This window comes from Melanerpes formicivorus, unplaced genomic scaffold (assembly GCF_026170545.1).
Source record: "Melanerpes formicivorus ecotype bairdi unplaced genomic scaffold, bMelFor1.0.p_v2 SCAF_4, whole genome shotgun sequence".
Classification (NCBI taxonomy): domain Eukaryota; kingdom Metazoa; phylum Chordata; class Aves; order Piciformes; family Picidae; genus Melanerpes; species Melanerpes formicivorus.
The window spans coordinates 12,695,153-12,713,513 of NW_027142356.1; the positions used below are offsets into that span (position 1 = coordinate 12,695,153).

Here is an 18,361-nt window from a genome sequence, read left to right on the forward strand (position 1 = left end):
TTTGTTTGTATGAGACTTTCACTTAGCAACAGGAAGATGAGTATTTAAAAATCAGAACCCATATTGCAAGCCAGGGAAATCAAGTGGAGAAACTTATTTTTTGAAGTACATTTCAAGACAATGGTTTCTTTTCCAGTGTGTTTCTAGCCCTCATTTTGTCTCTTTTTCACACACTGGACTTGGCAAACGGAGATACTGCATTTATGCAGGAGACCGAAACAAACATGCCAGTGTTCCCTGTGCATGAATGTGACTGCTAGCCTACTTACAGCCTTCAGCCTCACTCCTCACTTCCATAAACTTACTTTATTTTCATGCATAACTTCCCTTTTCAACTCTCAGGGAAACATACATTGTCCAATTAGTGTCCTTTTCTTTTTCTGCTCTACGTTTGGCATCAAATTACTTTGTTGGGAGCTATTTGCATCATTGAATTCCAGTAGCCAAGTATTTCACATAATGCTTATGAAAGCTGCAGAAGGCAAGGTTTCCCCGTTAGAAACCTTTTGAATCGTGGTATTTGTGAGAAATTAATTACCCTATTTCTGAGTATACCAGGTGAGTTGGAAAATGCTGCACATCAGTAGTATCAGTGGTGGGTGGTTTTGCTGCAGTATGCAGCGCTGAACATCACTATTCCTGTTTTATGCATTCTTGCTTCCACATTATTTTTTTTGGACTTCATGCCTGTAGTTCCTGAACCTGTCTCCTCTTTCACAAATACATGAAAGCAAATCATGAGCCTGAGATAAGCAGTTCATGTTATTACAGTGGGAGAGAGTTCAAATATCAGCAAAAAATCATGGTACACATTGATGTTCTTAAAAACAAGATTCCAGAGCTGAAGGAACCTTAAAAGCCATGATTTCTTGGTTCAGATGTCCTAGTGCAGGAAGGAAATGTAACTGAGATGTGAAAGGTAAGAATAGGCTTCCTTCTACTTTTATAGCCAGAAACAAAAAGAAAGAATGGGAAATGGGTCTTTCTGCAATTTACTACGTATTCCATTTTATGATGGATTATAGTGTGTGTCTTTCATTTTGTTCACAGCACACTGAATGCTGAACTTACTCTACACCTGATATCTTTTTGCCCACAATGAAAGCCTTATCAATGCTCAGCATAGCAACATCACTCATAGCTTTGGGCACTCCTCTGCCATTTTTCCTATTACATCCAAATACCCTTGCATTCTGCTGCCAAGGTGAATTTATTCATCCAAGATTGTCAGTCTTAGACTGAGAGATTTCTTTTATCAGCCTAGTGTTCTAGGCTGATATTGCCCTAAAAGTGAAATTGCCCTAAAATGAATGACATGCAGTCTAGAGGGCAAGTGCCTATATTTGGCATTTCACAGCCACTTTGATCTTTTCATCCATACACAAGCTCAGGCACACATGTTACCACAGAGCCCTCTGATCTGTCTCCTAGGCCAGGCTCCACAGAAAATCCATTCAATCAACATCTTCAGTTCCTCAAGACCAAGTCACATTCAAGAGTCTAAATTGCAGACTTGCTCACTGGGTGTGACCTCACATGCATTAATCTCATCAACTCATTTCCATTCACCTTCACATAATGATCTTCATATTTGGTCAATACCTACAGAAGACATCAGCAAGGGCAGCTGCCGCCACCACTAGCTGAGGCTCCTCTCAGATAAAATTGTTTTTCTCCTTTAAGATGATCTGCCACTACCAGATAGCTTTCCCCTTCTGCAGTGAGAATTTCTCAGAGATAATGATTATCAGCTTCCCAGATTCTTGACCTTTCACTCTTCACCTGCTGTAAGACTCCCTTCCATTGTTCATCTCCTTTAGTTTTAATTACATTCCTTCCCAGACCATTTTCTGTTTTAGTCTATGTAGGACACTTCACTTTGCAGTGATAGCTTCCTGGTAAGCCTTGTCACAGATGGAAATGCCCTAGTTTATTTCTGACTTGTTTCTCATGTGCATTGTGTCTTAGTTTGGGGTACATTTAGTTCAATCCCAACTTGCAGGGTATTATTAATGTCCTATATCAGAAGTTACTTCAACATAAAATAGGGAGGCATAGAAATTAAGTGTATAGTAAAGGATGCTGCTAAAGCCAATTACTCAGTCATGACTGTTTTTCAACAGACCACTCCAGCACAGTCTTAACAAAACAAATTCCTTCCCATCCCCTTTTAAACATGTCATGTTGAAGAGCAAGGCATGCATGCTGGTTCCTGCACACTGCAGGTAACAAGACATTTACACAGTGCAAATGTGTATTACGTATTTCTTTAAAGACTGGTTATAGATTATACTATTAGCTGGGTTACTATTCTAGAGAAATGAGGCATGAATGCATTTCATAATATAGACATGCACAATGTTGACAGTAAAATGAAAAGCACTGTTACATTCTTACTCAACACACATCAGGCATTTCCTCCATGCATCTCTAATTATCAAGATTAGCTTAAAAAAAATATATGGAACACTGTTCTGCTTGCCTCTTTCTAATGTTAGCTGGAAGCCTTACATACAAAGGTGCTGCTCCTTGGCAGCTGACTTACAGAAATACAATGTGCTGTTGTTTCAGGTGTGTGCTCACTTTGTTGACACATGCTGCAAAATATGTCCTATCCTGGCAATGAAATGCCTCCTTCAGCTTGCTGAGGCCAATAACTTCACATTTACACAGAGGAATGTATAAATTCAATGTGTAATTTAACATTAAAGAGTGTCAGTATACAAGTACTTTCCTTCACTTGTATTCAGCTTCCCATAGCATACTGCAAGTTTAGTCCCTCCCAGATAGTGAATTCACAGATGGAAAACTACAGCAGAGAAGCTGCTGTTTTGCTAAACCAGAAGCAAAACAGTTATCTTGCTTATTAAAACAAACCCATAGTTTACATACCATAACTTGTGTTAGAATTTTGTCACCTATATGGAGCTCTCCTGTCCTGCACTGCACAACAGCTCATACAGGGAGCTCTAGTACTGATGTCTTTGACCATTTTGTGGGCTGCTGAAAGACATAAAAAGGCTCTCAATTTCTTCCCCCCCCTCCTCTATTTCTGAGTTGCTTTCCTCATTTTTGTATACATTTTTGCCTTTTATTTGTCTGAAGAGTGGCTGAATGGGACTGCTAAGAATTAAGAAGAGGGAAAACAATCTGCAGATGCATGGATATACAAAGAATGTATCTTTTTTTTGGCATTTCTTCTTTAGTCTCCTTGAAATATGCACTAAAATGGATCTGTTACTACTCATTTACAACCTGCCTTTTAATAGATAATATTAATTGGAATACTGTATGCATGTATTCCTTTATTTCTACAGTACATCTGACATCTTAAAAGGTTTAAATATATCTGGAAAAAACAGCTTCCTTCCCTTCTTTTCCCTTTCCTTCTGCTCTACTCCTTTTCCTCTCTGTTTTGCTTAGCTCAAAGAAAATAGTGGATGAGTAGGAATTGGAGAAAATAGGTCCAGGAGTGATTTGAGGAAGAAGCCAATGTAAGCTGCACAAAATCAGACTGTTAGGGACTGGAAATCTGGACATGAGCAGACAGTGTGTGTTTGCAGCCCAGAAGGCCAGTTGCATCCCGGGGTGCATCAAAGTAAGTGTGGCCAGCAGACTGAGAGAGGTGATTCTGCCACTTTACTCTGCTCTGGTGAGATCTCACCTGGAGTACTGTGTCCAGATCTGAAGCCCTCAATACAGGAAGGACATGGACCTGGTGGACCAAATCCAGAGGGCCATGAAAATGATCAGGGTGTTGGAGCACCTATTCTAAGACATGCTGAGGGAGCTGGAGGTGTTCAGCCTGGAGAAGAGAAGGCTCTGGGGAGACCTAGTAGCAGCCTTCCAGTAGCTGAAGGAGGCCTGCAAGAAGGATGGAGAGAGACTGTTTACCAAGGCCTGTAGTGATAGGATGAGGGGCAATGATTTCAAACTAGAGATGAGTAGATTTATACTGGACATTAGGAACAAGTTCTTTACCATGAAAGTAGTGGAATACTGCAACAGGAAGACAAGGGAGTTAGTTGATGCCCCATCCCTGGAGATATTTAAGGCGAGGCTCGACTGGGCTCTGGGCAACCTGATCTAGTTGAGGATAGCTCTGCTTGCTGCAGAGGGGGTTGCCCTAGATGACCTTTGGAGATCCCTTCCAAACCAGATCATTCTATGATTCTATAATCAGCTAGTCCAATTCTGAACAGGAATTTACCTACCTACTTTTTTTTTTTTTTTTAAATGGAATTTGGGCAGAAATTGAAAACTCTCAAACCCACAGAAGCTGGAAGGGCACTGAAAGTATTAGTGTTAGCTAAATTTCTCTGTTCTGTTCAGCCAAGTGTCAGACAACAGGATTAAATGCGAGCACCTGGTCTGCTTTCCCTGTTCCTTTATCTGATGGCTGCCTTCCATGGGAAAAGGGTCTTTATTCCATTTTATCTGGGAAAATCTTATGCAACTGTTTGCACAGCTGGTTAAATAGTTCAGGTAATGGTCTTTTATCTTCTCAACATGGTCAGGATGAATTTTTTCAACCTAGGCTTAATGAAGAGACTTCCTTGGCTAGAAAGTGATTGACAATTTCTCTTTTCACCTTCTCCTGTTACAGCTGCAGCATTTGAGCCTTTTTTCCTGTGTCTATTTTGTCATAATATGAAAACAAGTTTTTGGTCTTTTTTTGTAAACTGGCATTCAGCACACCAGACATGTGAACAATTCACCTAAATAGGCCATTCTTGACAGCCATAACTCATCTGCAAAACAACAGGCACACTCTAAACGAAAATCACTGCAGGAAATGTGTCTGTTGGAAAGGGAGCTCAAAGAAATGAATCAACACTTTTCCTCAGGACAACTTGCTCACTGCCGAATGGAGAAGCTTTTGATGCTCATTTTCCACTTCATTGCACAACCAGGCAAACAAGCCTGAGTTCAGTGCTTGTGCTGCAGTGAAACTGACCACCTTCACAGCCTAATCCAAAAGTACTTGCAGAGACAGGTATTTCGGGAAAGTGGTGCTTTGCAGTCAAAGCAGCAATACATGAATTCATCAGGCCAGGGCTGCTGTTTTACTTTTTGCCAGAAGACTGCCAAACTTTTCACTTTGTGGCCTTGTGATCTTCCCCCACTGTGCTGTTTGCTGCAGTAGGCACCTGCCATGTACATTCTCCTAAGGACTCACAAACCCAAGAATTCTTTCATGACTCACATTTCTGACACACACCCTGCGTGTACAAGAACCTGCACAAATGAACTGATGCTGCTTTCTGAAGAGTAGGAAGAACAGCTCCAGTGTACATAGAATGTGGAAGGGGTGCACTGGGAGCTGGGAGGGCAGTGGCTTAAGTAAGAGACATTTTCTGGGGGTGGAGCAGCTACCCAGGGCTGGGGGTGCTCCTCAGCTGTGTGTACCCTTTTGAACTTAGTGTGGCCAATTCAGTAGCGATTGGAGGGGGCCTGTCCTTCTGAAGATGAGACTCAATTACAGAATTATAGTAGCCAGGCTTCTATCCACAAGGCCTCAACACTCATCTCCTCCTTTTCAAGTTTCCTCTAATGGGAGTTCACTGTCCCAAGCCCTGCAGGGTCTGGACTCTAGTTTTTTGCTGGTGTGTGCCCTGTGCACCAGCTCCCCACATGGTGTCTTTAATGTCAGGGCTCTCTGAGGCTGCTGGCTTGTTACTGTGTCACTCCCCTTCCTGCTCCTGCTCCCACCACCCTCTGCTCATCTATTACTGTACAAACAAACTGTGTGCCTATATAAACACCAGAGTATGGCCTTTCAAGTAAAAGAGCTGGTGTATATATACACTTGGTATGAGAGACTGTCCCTTGCTGTAAGGTCTACTTACACTATAAACAGCAGAGTGCATAGGTCTTTGGCAAAAAAAAGATGTGAAGTTGCTCTGTTTGACCAGACATTTTGTTCACAGAATTAGCTGTAATGTTGCTTTTTAGCCATTCATTCTTCTTTTCTTTGTTCCACTTTGAAAGGTAAAAACTCTATGAATGTATTTATACATGGTCACAAAAAGTGTACATAATGAAATTATGAAATTGCACTATGTTTGAAACCCATGTTCAGCAAAAGGAGTGATGTGTGTGTGTGTATGTATATATTTTCCTCCCCCCTTTAAGGACAGTGGAATAACAAGATATTAAACAAATATTGCTAGATTCAGATTTTATGGTTAATTACCCCTTTGAATCATGAGTCATACCCAACCAGCCCAGGCCTCGGAAGTGACAGACAGTCTCCTATTTGGAGGAATTAGGTAGGACTTGTAGGTTCTGGAGAGAGCTGATCAGTCTAGCCTTGCTGGGGACATCAAGGAAGACCTTTTCATGTGCATTTAGAGCTGCCCTTCCACCCTCACTGCACCAGGTCCCCCTGAAGTGTGTGTAAAGGAGAGTGAGCTAGCTTAGCTATAGCTCCCCTGACTTCTGTTTAACAAAACCTGACATGACACAAGAATATTAATGTGTCAATAACTGAACAAATGGTATTAGTTCCTGAAGTAGAATTAGAAAGGATACTTTCAGGAGCCTGAGCAGAACTGACTGGATTGACAATGCAGAATATTAATGTCATTAATAGGACCAATACTATTTTTTTGCTAACTATGTTTATTTCTAAGCACTTTCAAAAACCACAGAGAGATTATATGCTGATGTTCTTGATACAAATCAAAGCACTGCCTCCTTTCTCAACCATGTAAGATGTAATAACGTTGTTATGTGTCTTCAGCATTGTTATTTTGATACTATTACCTATTCAGTGGTTTCTTAGTTCTGCTTTTATTACTCAGCCTAATTCTAAGGACAAGGAACAGTACACATTAAAGAATGAAAAAATGGGTAAATATCTATTAGAGTAGATGTACTACTGCTATCAGGGCAATTAGAGGACACATTACAGTTCTCTAAAAATTTCATACTGCTATCTTACAGTTTCTATTAATGGATTATTTTTAACATTGCTGCTTTGTTGTTAAGCAAGATGAGCCTGAAACAGCAAATTTATGTGCTCCACTGCCAGCACAAGGTCTACAAGACTAAACTATATAAGAGCATACTGTATTATAATTGACATTTACTGTAAAGATTTATTACAGTTTCCATTTAGAAACTGTGAGATCTTAGTCTCTATTGTTAGTAAAAGGAAGCTGATGTTGAAAAATTAAAAAATATATTTAATGACTTATCTCAAGAAGAAACATAATAAGCATGGTCAGCAAGCACAACTGCTACTATGCTCCCTTCAGAAATTGCATGTTGCATTGAGATGTAGTCCCATATTGATGCTGTATTCATGTATCTATGGGAAGCTTTAAATAAAAGCACATCATTCTTCACCTTGTGGCCATACACAGATTGAACAAAACAGCTTGGTTTTTCACCCTAAAAGTTCTCTATGAGTAAGGGGAATACTTACCTTGTTTGAATAGAGGGAAGTTTTGGTCAGCCTTGCCTCCATGGGTCTACACGAAATGGTAAGAGAGGGTTATGTCTATCAGAGTTTCAATTTGTGCCATGTTGAGGGGAGAAGCACCAAATTTGGACTGGGAATGAGCTAGTCCATGAAATGTGCTTGAAGAGAGAAATACATGTATTTTGTGCCGCATTGAGACAGGCAACGTGGATAAAGAGGCATTTATGCAAGGACTGGATACTTCAAAAGTACTCCCCAAAAGACAGTTCAGAGATGGTTAAGAATGAAGAGAATATGTTGTGAGTTGTTGTTGCTTGAGTAAATATAATATGGGAAGATTAAAGATATTGCACTTGTAAGTCATGGTTTGCAATCAAGTGCTCATGTGATGCCATGAAAGTAAATGCAAGAATATGATAATCATCTGAACAGAACTGTTTTAATGACTATGGTTAATTACTTTATAGACATATTTTACACTGATGAAAGAAGAAGCAGCAACAGTAAAAGCAGAAGGTACAGAAGGTTGTTGATGGTAAAAGAATGAGAATATCCAAAGAGCACTATGATACCAAGGACATCTGGAGAATGCTGTTTAGAGGTGATAAAAATAACCAGTTTACCATATATTTCAAATATTCCTATTACTAAAACATAAATGTGTTAGAAAAATGAACACAAATAGAAATATCTTATAGGAAAATAAACCCCCACAAATGGTACAGAAATATTAATTCTGAAAACTGAATTGTGACCCTCTTAATTTACAGCAGAACTCAAGTGAATTGATGCTGCTACTGGGTGTGTGTGTGTTGTTTTTATCTGATCAAAATGAAATATTTGCTTTTATCTAAACAAAATCTTTCAGCAGAATTTCCACAAACTTTTCTCAGCTCAAATCTCAGTATTTCCAAGTCATACTCCACAAGCAATGCACTAACTGAATCAAGAGGGAGTGAGTGCATTGTTAATAAAACTGTACTGTGTAAAGGGTGATACTCTGCACGGGGGACTCTCTATAATCTATAAATTATTGTAGGGATTTCACATTCTTCCTGATTTCACCACATTTCCAGAATGGCTGGAAAGTTTGTGAGTTTAACTGTGGGAGCAAAGTAAGGGCTCTTGTAAGGCATCTTTAATGTCACACACTGATTTCTGTTCCATTCCCTTTGAGAGAATTGAGTGGGAAAGGGATGAAGGGAAGAAGACAAATGAGTCCAGGGCATGAAGTGCCTGTGGAAACATTGGATGGACTGTTAAGACCTACAAGAGAAGAGTGAGAAGAAATGCACTGCTGGAAAAGGCAGGGAAGCTAAATGCCTTACAGAAATGATGGGAGATACTGGAAGGAAGAAGGTATAAGGTAAGAAAGTAAGGAGACATAGTGGGAGGGCAAGGTCTGGAGAACAAAAACCAGATATGGAAGAAAGGCAGTGAATTTGCAGGAAGGAGGAAGCATCTTAGTCTGGATCAGGTCTCTGCCTATTGCTCCTAAAAGGAGAGGGAGATAAAAAGAGAGAAGGCAAGAAAGAGGTAAGCAGCAGTGGCTATTTGAGTTAATTCATGGCTTAGTGAGGAATGTTAATCTGATTTTAACCAAATGGATTAGAGGAGGCCAAAGGAGAGCACGTTTAGCTTGCACCTTCCAGGGAGGCTGTGAGATGGAGGAACCTCTTTACAGAGGAGCCTGCAGAAGCATCTGGGCTGGGACCGCAGAGGGATGGATCCCAGATGCCTGACACTGGGCTGACCACAGTTTTTCCCAAACGGCCTCTAAGAACTATGCAGCTGTCACCGATCATGAGTGCCAAGTGCACCACTGAGAAGACAGAGGGCAACCTTAGCAACGCAGTCCAGTCTCAGCAGGTGCCTCACAGACAACTAAGGCTGTCTTCTTGCTCTACAGGAATCCTCTCTTGCAACCTGAGGAGGACAAAGCAGTCAAAGGCAGGCAGGGCAGCATGCCAAGAATTCAACCAAAGGACTTCCCTGTAACATCCCAGCTGAAGTTTGTATACAAAGAAGTCATGGAGCAAGCTGAATGCAAGCAGGGAGCTTATAACAGGCCTCAAGTGCATGTTCAGCTTCCAGTGGCTCCCAGGGAGTGACCTGGGATAGTGAGACTTGTCAGATGAAGTGGGGCTCAACAAGATGCTTGGGATCTTTTCAGAGCATTGTCTTACACTCCTGGGCAGATAAAGTACCATGAATAGCAGCAGGTTGTTTTCTGGACTAATGTGCCCTCTTGAGCATTGTCAGATGTTCAATTAATAGTGAGCTTTTTACCTATTTTCAGATTAATTTTAAGCCTGACTGGAAACTGTTGGTATGCCAGGGACTTGACAGACACCTGGAGGCTGGAGGTAGGTCTGACTTCCTACATGACGGATTGATTGCAGAGGGGCACAAAGCGTCTTAGGAGTTCACTTCTAATACTTCAGCTTAGGTCCACAGAAAATGCTCCCTGTGCCCCTGGTTTAGCTCTCTGTATGTGAAAGCTGAATGGGAACTGCTACACAAAAATAATGTCATATAGGCTAGCTAGGATATATCAGTTGCAAAACGCTGCTATACCTATAATTAGTTCAACTTTTAAGATTTCTGCAGTTACTAATTTCCAGCTCAGGTATTTCAGAATATTCCAACAACAGAATTTCCTTAGGCTGGTTATTCTTATTCCTTGCTTCAAACTTAATTTCATTATGAAATCTAATCTGGGGAAATTTTAGCTTCATATAGCTCCACTGGTTTTTCAGTGAGCATGTATTTTCAATCCTTTTTTGAATACTCTGTTAATATCTTGCTTATTCAGCAAAGTTTAGATCTTTGATAAGAGGTAAGAATTACTTCTAATTTTAGTAAGAGACCTTCATAAAAATACCCATTTTTGAAATATAGTGTCAATTTTGATCAGCAAACTATAACCCATATCAAAACAGGAATTAAGAAATCCATTTTGGCATAAAGCAATTAAAAAGTCAGTCTGTAAACAAATACAGAAAAGAGATTCTATCATTGAGTTAGTACTTTAAATTTTCACTGTAAAAACCACAAAGACTATAAAAGAAAGATTTCATAGTATCAGTCAGGGTTGGAAGGGACCACAAGGATCATCTAGTTCCAACCCTCCTGCCATGGGCAGGGACACCCCACACTAGATCAGGCTGGCCAGAGCCTCATCCAGCCTGGTCTTAAACACCTCCAGGGACAGAGCCTCAACCACCTCCCTGGACAACCCATTCCAGGGCTTCACTCTCATGGTGAAGAACTTCCTCCTCAAGTCCAGCCTGAATCTCCCTACCTCCAGCTTCATTCCATTCCCCCTAGTCCTATCACTAATAGTATCATAGTATCAGTCAGGGTTGGAAGGGACCACAGGGATCATTCTTCAGGCAAAGTGGAGACTACATAAACTCTAGTTTAATTAGCATCCAGATTCAAAGAAATGAAAAATTAACCTTCTTTTGGATCTGGTATTTGTGTGATTTAGACTGTGGAAAAAAAACCATGAAAAGAAACAAATCCAAGTGCTTTAATACATGCCAGAGCAGTGACTGCCAATTTTTGGGACGCAATGTTTTTTTCAAAGATTTCCTTCCTCCACTGAAAAGTTGTTCTAAAAAAGGAGGAAAAAAATAGAAAAGATTAAATAATTTTTATAGATCTGCTTTCAAATCACTGAGAACTCAACTGAAATGATTGAAGCTCTTTGGATCCATGCTCTGGTTATACAAATACACTTGCACTAGGGAACAGTTAACAAACCTATTACTGAATTTTCTCCAAAGATTGATATTTTACTACTAAACCGACAGTATCTTAACTCCAGTGTAACTCCTATGACAACCAAAGGGTCAAACAACCCAGCCATAGTCAGAGCTAGTTGTAAAATGACATTTCTACTCCACTGCATATTCTAACAGTTGAAAAGTTTTAACTTGGAGTCTAAATTTATAATTAAATATCAATTCTATCCCCTTCCCACAATAGTTTTAGAATCTGAATAATGAAACAGAATAAATAAAATACACAAACTTTGATATTAAAAGAAAATGCATCCATCAATAAAACTGAAGTATTTTACTATTACCAAAATAGAACAAGGAAGTCAGAATGATTTTTCTCCTAGTTTCTTATTCCTCTCCTGACATGTGAGGGAAGCCTTCCCATGATAGTTTTTTTCAACACACAACTCCTCAGCTGAAATTTTTTAGCCCACACACTTTCCAATGTGAATATGGTAGAGAGGTACATATGTGTACCATGTCACACCCCTACACAATGCCTCACATGACACATATGTTTTCCATCTGTTTTCACAACAGTAGCAGAAGCCTCTGGAAACCCAGTGCAGTCAGATTTGATGTTACAAATCATCAGCACTGAAAAGCAAAAAATCACAAAAAAGTTTGCTGATTCTAGATTAAAAAAATGGCAAAAAAGTTGTATTTCTATCTGCTTTTTCTGCAAGAGGGAAATACACAATGTGGTGCATGGGGATTTTATGTTAAAAAGAAGCAAGCAGCTGCGATGCCCGATGGATGTTTTTAAGAATGATGTTTTGGCAAGAAAAATAACACGCTGCCTTTTTCCCACTTATTCCCTGTAGCTTTACATAAGCAGTGCAAAAATTTTTATTTTTGGCATTTACTTGTACAGAGCATCACAGAAAACATGACTTTTAGGGGCCTTGAGAGGACATGTGGTCCAACCCCTACCCCAAGGCAGGATCTGTTCTTCCTGCGTTAGTCCTAAAAGATTTCTAATCTGTTTTTAAAGACAGTGAAGGCCAAGGGGTCACTATTGTTGTCTGCCTGCTCCAGGGCTCCAAAATCTTCACTGTGAAGTTTTTCCAAACATCTAATCTGAATCTTCCTTGTTGCAATTGAACAGATTACTGCTTCACCATGGTGATGGGGAGATTAGCTGCTTCTGTGAAAGCCTTGTGCACTTGCAGATTTGGAGTTGGCAAAATTGCTTAGCCTTCTCTGTAATTATTTCAGCTTGGGCATTATAATGAGACATTGGTTGGAGCTAATTTTCAGGAAGTGCATAAAGAGCAGCTTGGAAAGAATACTAATACTTACTGAGGGGAATAGCCTGCCCTTTGGGTTCTCTAAAAGCCAGCTGGACATGACTTAACTCAGACCAGAAAGCCTGCATGAAAGAAGATCAGGTGTGAGAGCTGGCTATTTACAGACTCAGTAAATAACTATGTACTTCATGACACACAGTACTCTAAAGTCTCCCTATGATGAAAAACACAGTCCTATCAACCACTTAATAGTGAATATAATATCCACGTCTTTGCGATCACGCAGACACCATTAACACACGTTCAGGAGCCATCAGCCACTTCTGCAGCCCACCAGTGGGCTACACAAAAACTACAGGCAATGTAGTGAGAAATTAGTGCCCTGATTAAGACTCTAGGTCCTCAATTAGCCAGTATGAATGCCAGCAGGATTTGAAGTGCCTGCTGTACCCAGCAGATGCCTCGATTTCCGTCAGGGACTTCGCTATGACCTAAATCAACTACCTTGCCCAAGTGGTTGTGTGTGTCACATTTAAACAATGGATCCACTCTCTCTGGAAATGGATGACTATTCCCAGACCGTGCAAACCTGTGCTTTGGTCTCTCAGCATAAAGGACAGGGCTCACTCAGGAGGAGAACACCTCCCCTCCCAGCCGAACAGTTTCGCATTCCTCTGTGTATCCTTGCTGTGCTTCTGTGTCCTCTTGGCAGAAACTAAAAAGATACACAGTGGATGCACCAATGCACAATTAAATATTACAGATGTGCGCTAATGCTTTGGGAATGTGCCCGTTCCCAAAGCCCTGCCAATTTACAGATTATTGTAAGAATACCTTAAACCTGGCAGCAGTGCCATTCCACCTGCTGTCTTTGTTAGGCACTGGCATTTCTCGCCCTGTCTCCACTTCAGGACATGATATGCAGTGAAGCAGCACCTGCTGCTCTCGTGTCTCTGACGGGTATATGTAAAGGCTGAAGAGCAGATACAGGTGCTTAGAGTCCTCCTACGCACTGCCTCAGCCAAATGTATGCTGACAGAAATGTGAAGTTATCTCAGAACACAGATGTTTGGCTTTGCTGCCACTGCCTGACACCGGCACTTTATTTTCTTTATCATGTGTGTTGAATTGAAAGCATTTTTTTAGGCCCTGACCTTGGCAGCAGTTGCTACTGCATTTCATCATAAAGATAGGAGAAAAGAAGAGAAAAAAGAAAAGAGTGACTTACTGGATTTTCATGATGCCCTTTGTAAACCTGAATACTTCAACTGAAGGCCCTCTAACACTTCTACTTATACTAACCCTGTGTTGTCTTCTCCCTCAGAAATACATTTTCTAACCCAACCGTAGCGTGTCTTTCCTGTGATTTAAAAATACACATATTTTTCCAGTTGACAGAGATTACTGGGGAAAAAAAAAATAATCTGTGTTAATTCTACATCGATCTTTTCTGAAATAAATTGTGGCTTAAGCTGCATTTTTTTCCCTTCCGTTTTCTTTGGCATACCAGTTTATAGTTCAGCTCCTTTGGGGATGAAGTTGCCTATAAAACTTGTACGTGATCTCAAAGGATGTACTAAGTGTAGCTATGCGTTGTCATGACCTTCCTTAGTCAATATAATTGAGGATTCTGTAAAACGTTTTGCTAATCTGGCTGTTATGAACCGGCATTGATGACTTAATGAGTGTAACACAGGGCAAAGCAATTCACTGAAAAGATTTTTTTTCTGAGCCTGGAAAAATTACAAGACCTACTGTTTCACTAATACCTCTCACAGTTGTGCCTGCACCTCTACGCTGCATGTTGCTGGTGGGCTCTGGGTTTTCAGTTTATTCCTACAGGAGTGACATTTCCCCCCTACCGCCCACATTTCTTTTATCAGCTTCTTCTGCCTGGGACCACCTTTGTGGAAACCTGCAGGGTGGTGTCATCCAGGAGATCCTTCCTGTGTATTTGCCACTCAGTGAAACACAACCATTTCTAATAAAAAAACCCAAGGCAACAGCTTTTGTTTTTTTTTTTTGGGTGAAATACTTAGAAAAAGAGAGAGAAAAAATATTGAGCAGTGAAGACAAATTTCCTGTCAGTATTTGCTGCAGAGCAACATCAATCTAATGAGCAAATGGGAAGAAAACCTTGGTTTCAATGCAGATCTACAAAATTGTGGTTGTCTGAGCTACAGCTTTCTTGACAAGAGTGAAATGTTGTCTCACTATTATTTCAACATACAAATCTGAAATTCAAAATGATGAATATGAAGTTATTCAGTCCCACTGTTTAGAAGTTAGACAGAGGAAGACAGTATGGAAAAAAATACCCTGTGTTTTTTGTTATCAAGGGTCATCTCTGCAGTCACTTTATCAGTCTCCAGCAATATTTCAGATGGTACTGTGTAATTCAATAAAACTACAGAGCAGCTAATTTTCTGTACTTACTCAAAAAAAGTGGTCCATCCAGTCTCATCACTTTTAGTTGCCAGAAGTCCACTGTTGCCATGGTAGGTAAGTAAGACAAGCTCTTGCCCTTGTGCAGTCATGCTTTTCAAACATCCATTAGTGCCTATCGTCAACCAGATGACTTGGTTATCAGGAGAGACCACTCTTACTGGCATCCGGTTGGGATCCCGTCTGATACGAAGCGTATTCCCATTGCTGTCTGTTACTGCAGTAATATCATTATCGTTACTGTAGCTGAAATTGTACAGATAGTCTCCAGTGACTAAACTTAAAGTGTACTGGTGAGTACCATTGATATCAAAGATATAAAGCTCTTGGTCAGTTGGAGAAGCAATTTCATAAAAGTTCATGGAATTCAGTAAGGGTCTGTTCTTTGATACAGCTCGTATCCTAATGTTTCCCAGGTCAGCAATATACAGGGTGCCATCCGGAGACACAGCTAGGGAGGAAGGGGCGTTAAGTTTGGCATCTTTAGCATAGCCATCTCCATTTTGGTAACAATCACAGTTGACATCATTTTTGCAATCACACTCTGAGGGTATTCCAGCAACTAATGAGATCTCTCCATCAGTTGTGACCTGTCTTATCCTATTAATCTTTTTTTCATCGGTTTCCGTAATGTAGAGCACCCCACTGTAGGACACAGCGATGGCAGTGGCTGACTCCAGCGTGGTCTGCACAGCGTGCTTCCCCACCGTGTACTCCACACCAGGAACCTGGCAGTGCATCGGCCTCCCCGCGGCGATGCGAACTTGACGGTTCTCAGCGATCTGCAAAACGACGTTGTTATCCAAGACATAAATGGAGTTATCCATTGGGTTGATTGCTAAATCTGTAGGCCATTCCAGACGAACCTGGACAAAGAGGAGTGTTTTGTTAAACAGGTAACTGGTGCAAAGTAAATTAATTCATAAAGCTTTGGTGTTAGACACGCTGTAAGGATATTTTCTGTCTGCTATAAGCAATCACAAAAAAGGATGTGTATGCAAATACGTGCAGCAAACTAAAGCATTTCAGGGAGGCAAGGGGAACAATATGTTCAGGTATCTATTTTATTGAAAAAAAGCCAATTCCACTGGAACTACAGTGCAGGTTGAATTTCTCCCCCCCAAAATAATATACTTTTGTATACCACAAATACATCAATAAAAATGGAGACCAATATACATACTTTAAGGGCAGTCTGTATCTGTTATTCATGTAATAGCAACAGTAGCTAAATGCCTTCTGGATTAGGAAACACCATAGCATAGGGTGTTTTTAAACCTACTACTTGTGATGTTCCCTCTTACCTACACAACCTTCTTGAGACAAAGAGAAAAATAAGTTTTTATCTATCTACCCTCTCTATCACTCCAGTAGCTCAGGATGTTAGTGATTCAGAAAACATCAACATGCTAACATAGTTCTAACAGGTCTGCTGTTATCCCAGTATTTACTACCAGACAATGTTTCCTGCTGATAGTTTTTCTGTTCTAAACATAAATGAACTTTATGGGCAGAAAAATTGAATACAGCAGTGTTTATAGCTAAGAAAATACACTGAGATTCATACCTTGGAACAGGTTTTGTTCTTCCCAAATTCTCCCAAACATCCATTATACACTCCACCTATTTTTTTTTAAGGGGCAAGAAAACTGCATTTGCATTTCTAGCCCCAGCCAGAAAGCCTCAGTTTTCCAGATTGGTAGCAGCTGAAAAATACCTGGCTGATGTGCATGCTGGTATCACAGGTTAGAGGTCGTGCTGAGGTCAGGTCATTGGAGCCAAGCAAAGTGGATATTATTCCATTCTGATCCACTTTTCTGATCATGGTCCCATCAACAAAGTAGATTAACCCATTCTTGTCAATTGCTATTCCTTTAATGAAGAGAACAGAAGTTAGATTTTTCTACTAGCAATGAATATTTATCCATAACTAAGGGCATTAAGTTGTATGTATCTAGCAGAAAATACGGTCTCAGGCAGTAGGTGGTAAGATGGCTTAGAAACATATTTGGCATAATAAAAGAATATTCAGAATGAAATCTGCTACTGGTGATTGCAGTTGTTCATTTTCTCTTGTGTGTTGAGAAGGGCCTAGCTTTTAAATTTACCTAAACCATGGGATAAGTGGGATCAAAAGCAAGAGTGATTTTAGCTCTTTACCGCTGCCTGCTGAACGTATAATGTAAATGAGCATTTAAAGATGCTCAGTGACCATGCAAAGCAAGCATTTCCTTAAAAAACAAAACCACATCAGCTTGGGGACTTTGTAGCTCTCCTCCTCAATGGTCCTTCCAGTTGGAAAAATATTAATCAAGTTTGTGAGTCAACTACTGGGTTCAATAATTAAACATGATCATGCCCCCAGCATTAACCTTTAGTATTATTTTGAAAAGTTATAGGGGGATGACTCTTATTACCTTTAGGGCTCATGAGTGTTGCTTCCACTGCCTTGCCTCCATCACCACACCTTGCTTCATCAAATGGTAGGCACTGTTCCCCTGTTCCTCCTATTACCTCAGCGTTTTTAGTCAGGTCTTTCGCGCCTGTGAGTGATTTGGGCCGATAAATCCTGCGAGTGTTTGTGTCGGAAACATACAAATCTCCTGTCACGGGGTCAGTTGCGAGGTAGTATCTGTGAGCTGGGTTGTTGCTGTAAAAGGGAATTGCACATTGCATACACTGTAATTAATTTTACCTAATGCTTCATCAAAAAGAAAAGGCTTTAGTTCATAAGCAGTGTGCAGTAATTCATGAACAGTTAAAACTAACAGTGATACTGTAGGCATAGGTAGCACAAGCCATGGTCCCTAACCCTTTTTTTGGTTCACATGTCTTGCCTATGTCACTAGCAGTCCAATCTAGACTGCTTGTTCTTTTGGAACAGAAGATCTATTTTGTCCAGGCTTTTTCCATGCTCTGTAATTAGAGACAGTGCCTGTCTCTGTAATAAGCCAGATCACAATACTGGAGTCTAAAATCTCCCAGGCTTTCTGGGAATCTTGATCCAGTTCCAAATGTTGCAGCAGAACCTCAACCCTCACTTACTTTGTTGCTGGTATCATCCTAACCGTTCTATTACAATTTGTACCAGGCTGCTGGAACACACGGATTATATAATTCATAAACAGATAAGGCAGAGTTTGTATTATTAGTTCACAGGCAAAAGATAAGACATTCTTCATAAGTGTTTGTTTAATTTGCTTTCAAAGATGTGACATGCATGATTTAACACATCAGGAAAGAGCATCTTTTCCACCAGAGCACTGAGTAGAGCTTTTCTGTTCTTCTTAGCTCAGAGTCAGATTTCAAATAACTGTACACATTGGCACAAACCTGCTAACTATGCCAACACAGTTTTTATTACAGTGAAAATATATGTTGCTAACCATTTTCCCAGAAACGTGCATTTTGCCTCTCCACTGGTGCCACATAATTGAGAATTACTGTCT

At 40.3% G+C, this 18,361-nt stretch overlaps 1 protein-coding gene and 1 long non-coding RNA gene across 18 annotated transcripts in view; one reads left to right on the forward strand and one right to left on the reverse strand.

The window, feature by feature from the left end:
- The window catches only part of TENM3 (teneurin transmembrane protein 3), a 423,644-nt gene that overhangs the window by 21,240 nt on the left and 384,043 nt on the right, over positions 1 to 18,361 (reverse strand). For all 16 annotated transcript variants that reach the window (XM_068137014.1, XM_068137013.1, XM_068137012.1 and 13 more), the window contains 3 exons: positions 17,330 to 17,562; positions 16,630 to 16,784; positions 14,904 to 15,778 (listed from right to left, as the gene is read on the reverse strand). In XM_068137014.1, coding sequence (XP_067993115.1) covers positions 14,904 to 15,778; positions 16,630 to 16,784; positions 17,330 to 17,562 — 1,263 coding nt within the window. The remainder of the gene's footprint in view (positions 1 to 14,903; positions 15,779 to 16,629; positions 16,785 to 17,329; positions 17,563 to 18,361) is intronic.
- LOC137440655 (uncharacterized) overlaps positions 1 to 18,361 on the forward strand; it is a 42,338-nt gene that overhangs the window by 19,701 nt on the left and 4,276 nt on the right. For both annotated transcript variants that reach the window (XR_010987211.1, XR_010987212.1), the window contains exons 2-5: positions 7,897 to 8,030; positions 8,609 to 8,795; positions 9,729 to 9,795; positions 15,549 to 15,808. This is a non-coding gene — a long non-coding RNA (uncharacterized lncRNA). The remainder of the gene's footprint in view (positions 1 to 7,896; positions 8,031 to 8,608; positions 8,796 to 9,728; positions 9,796 to 15,548; positions 15,809 to 18,361) is intronic.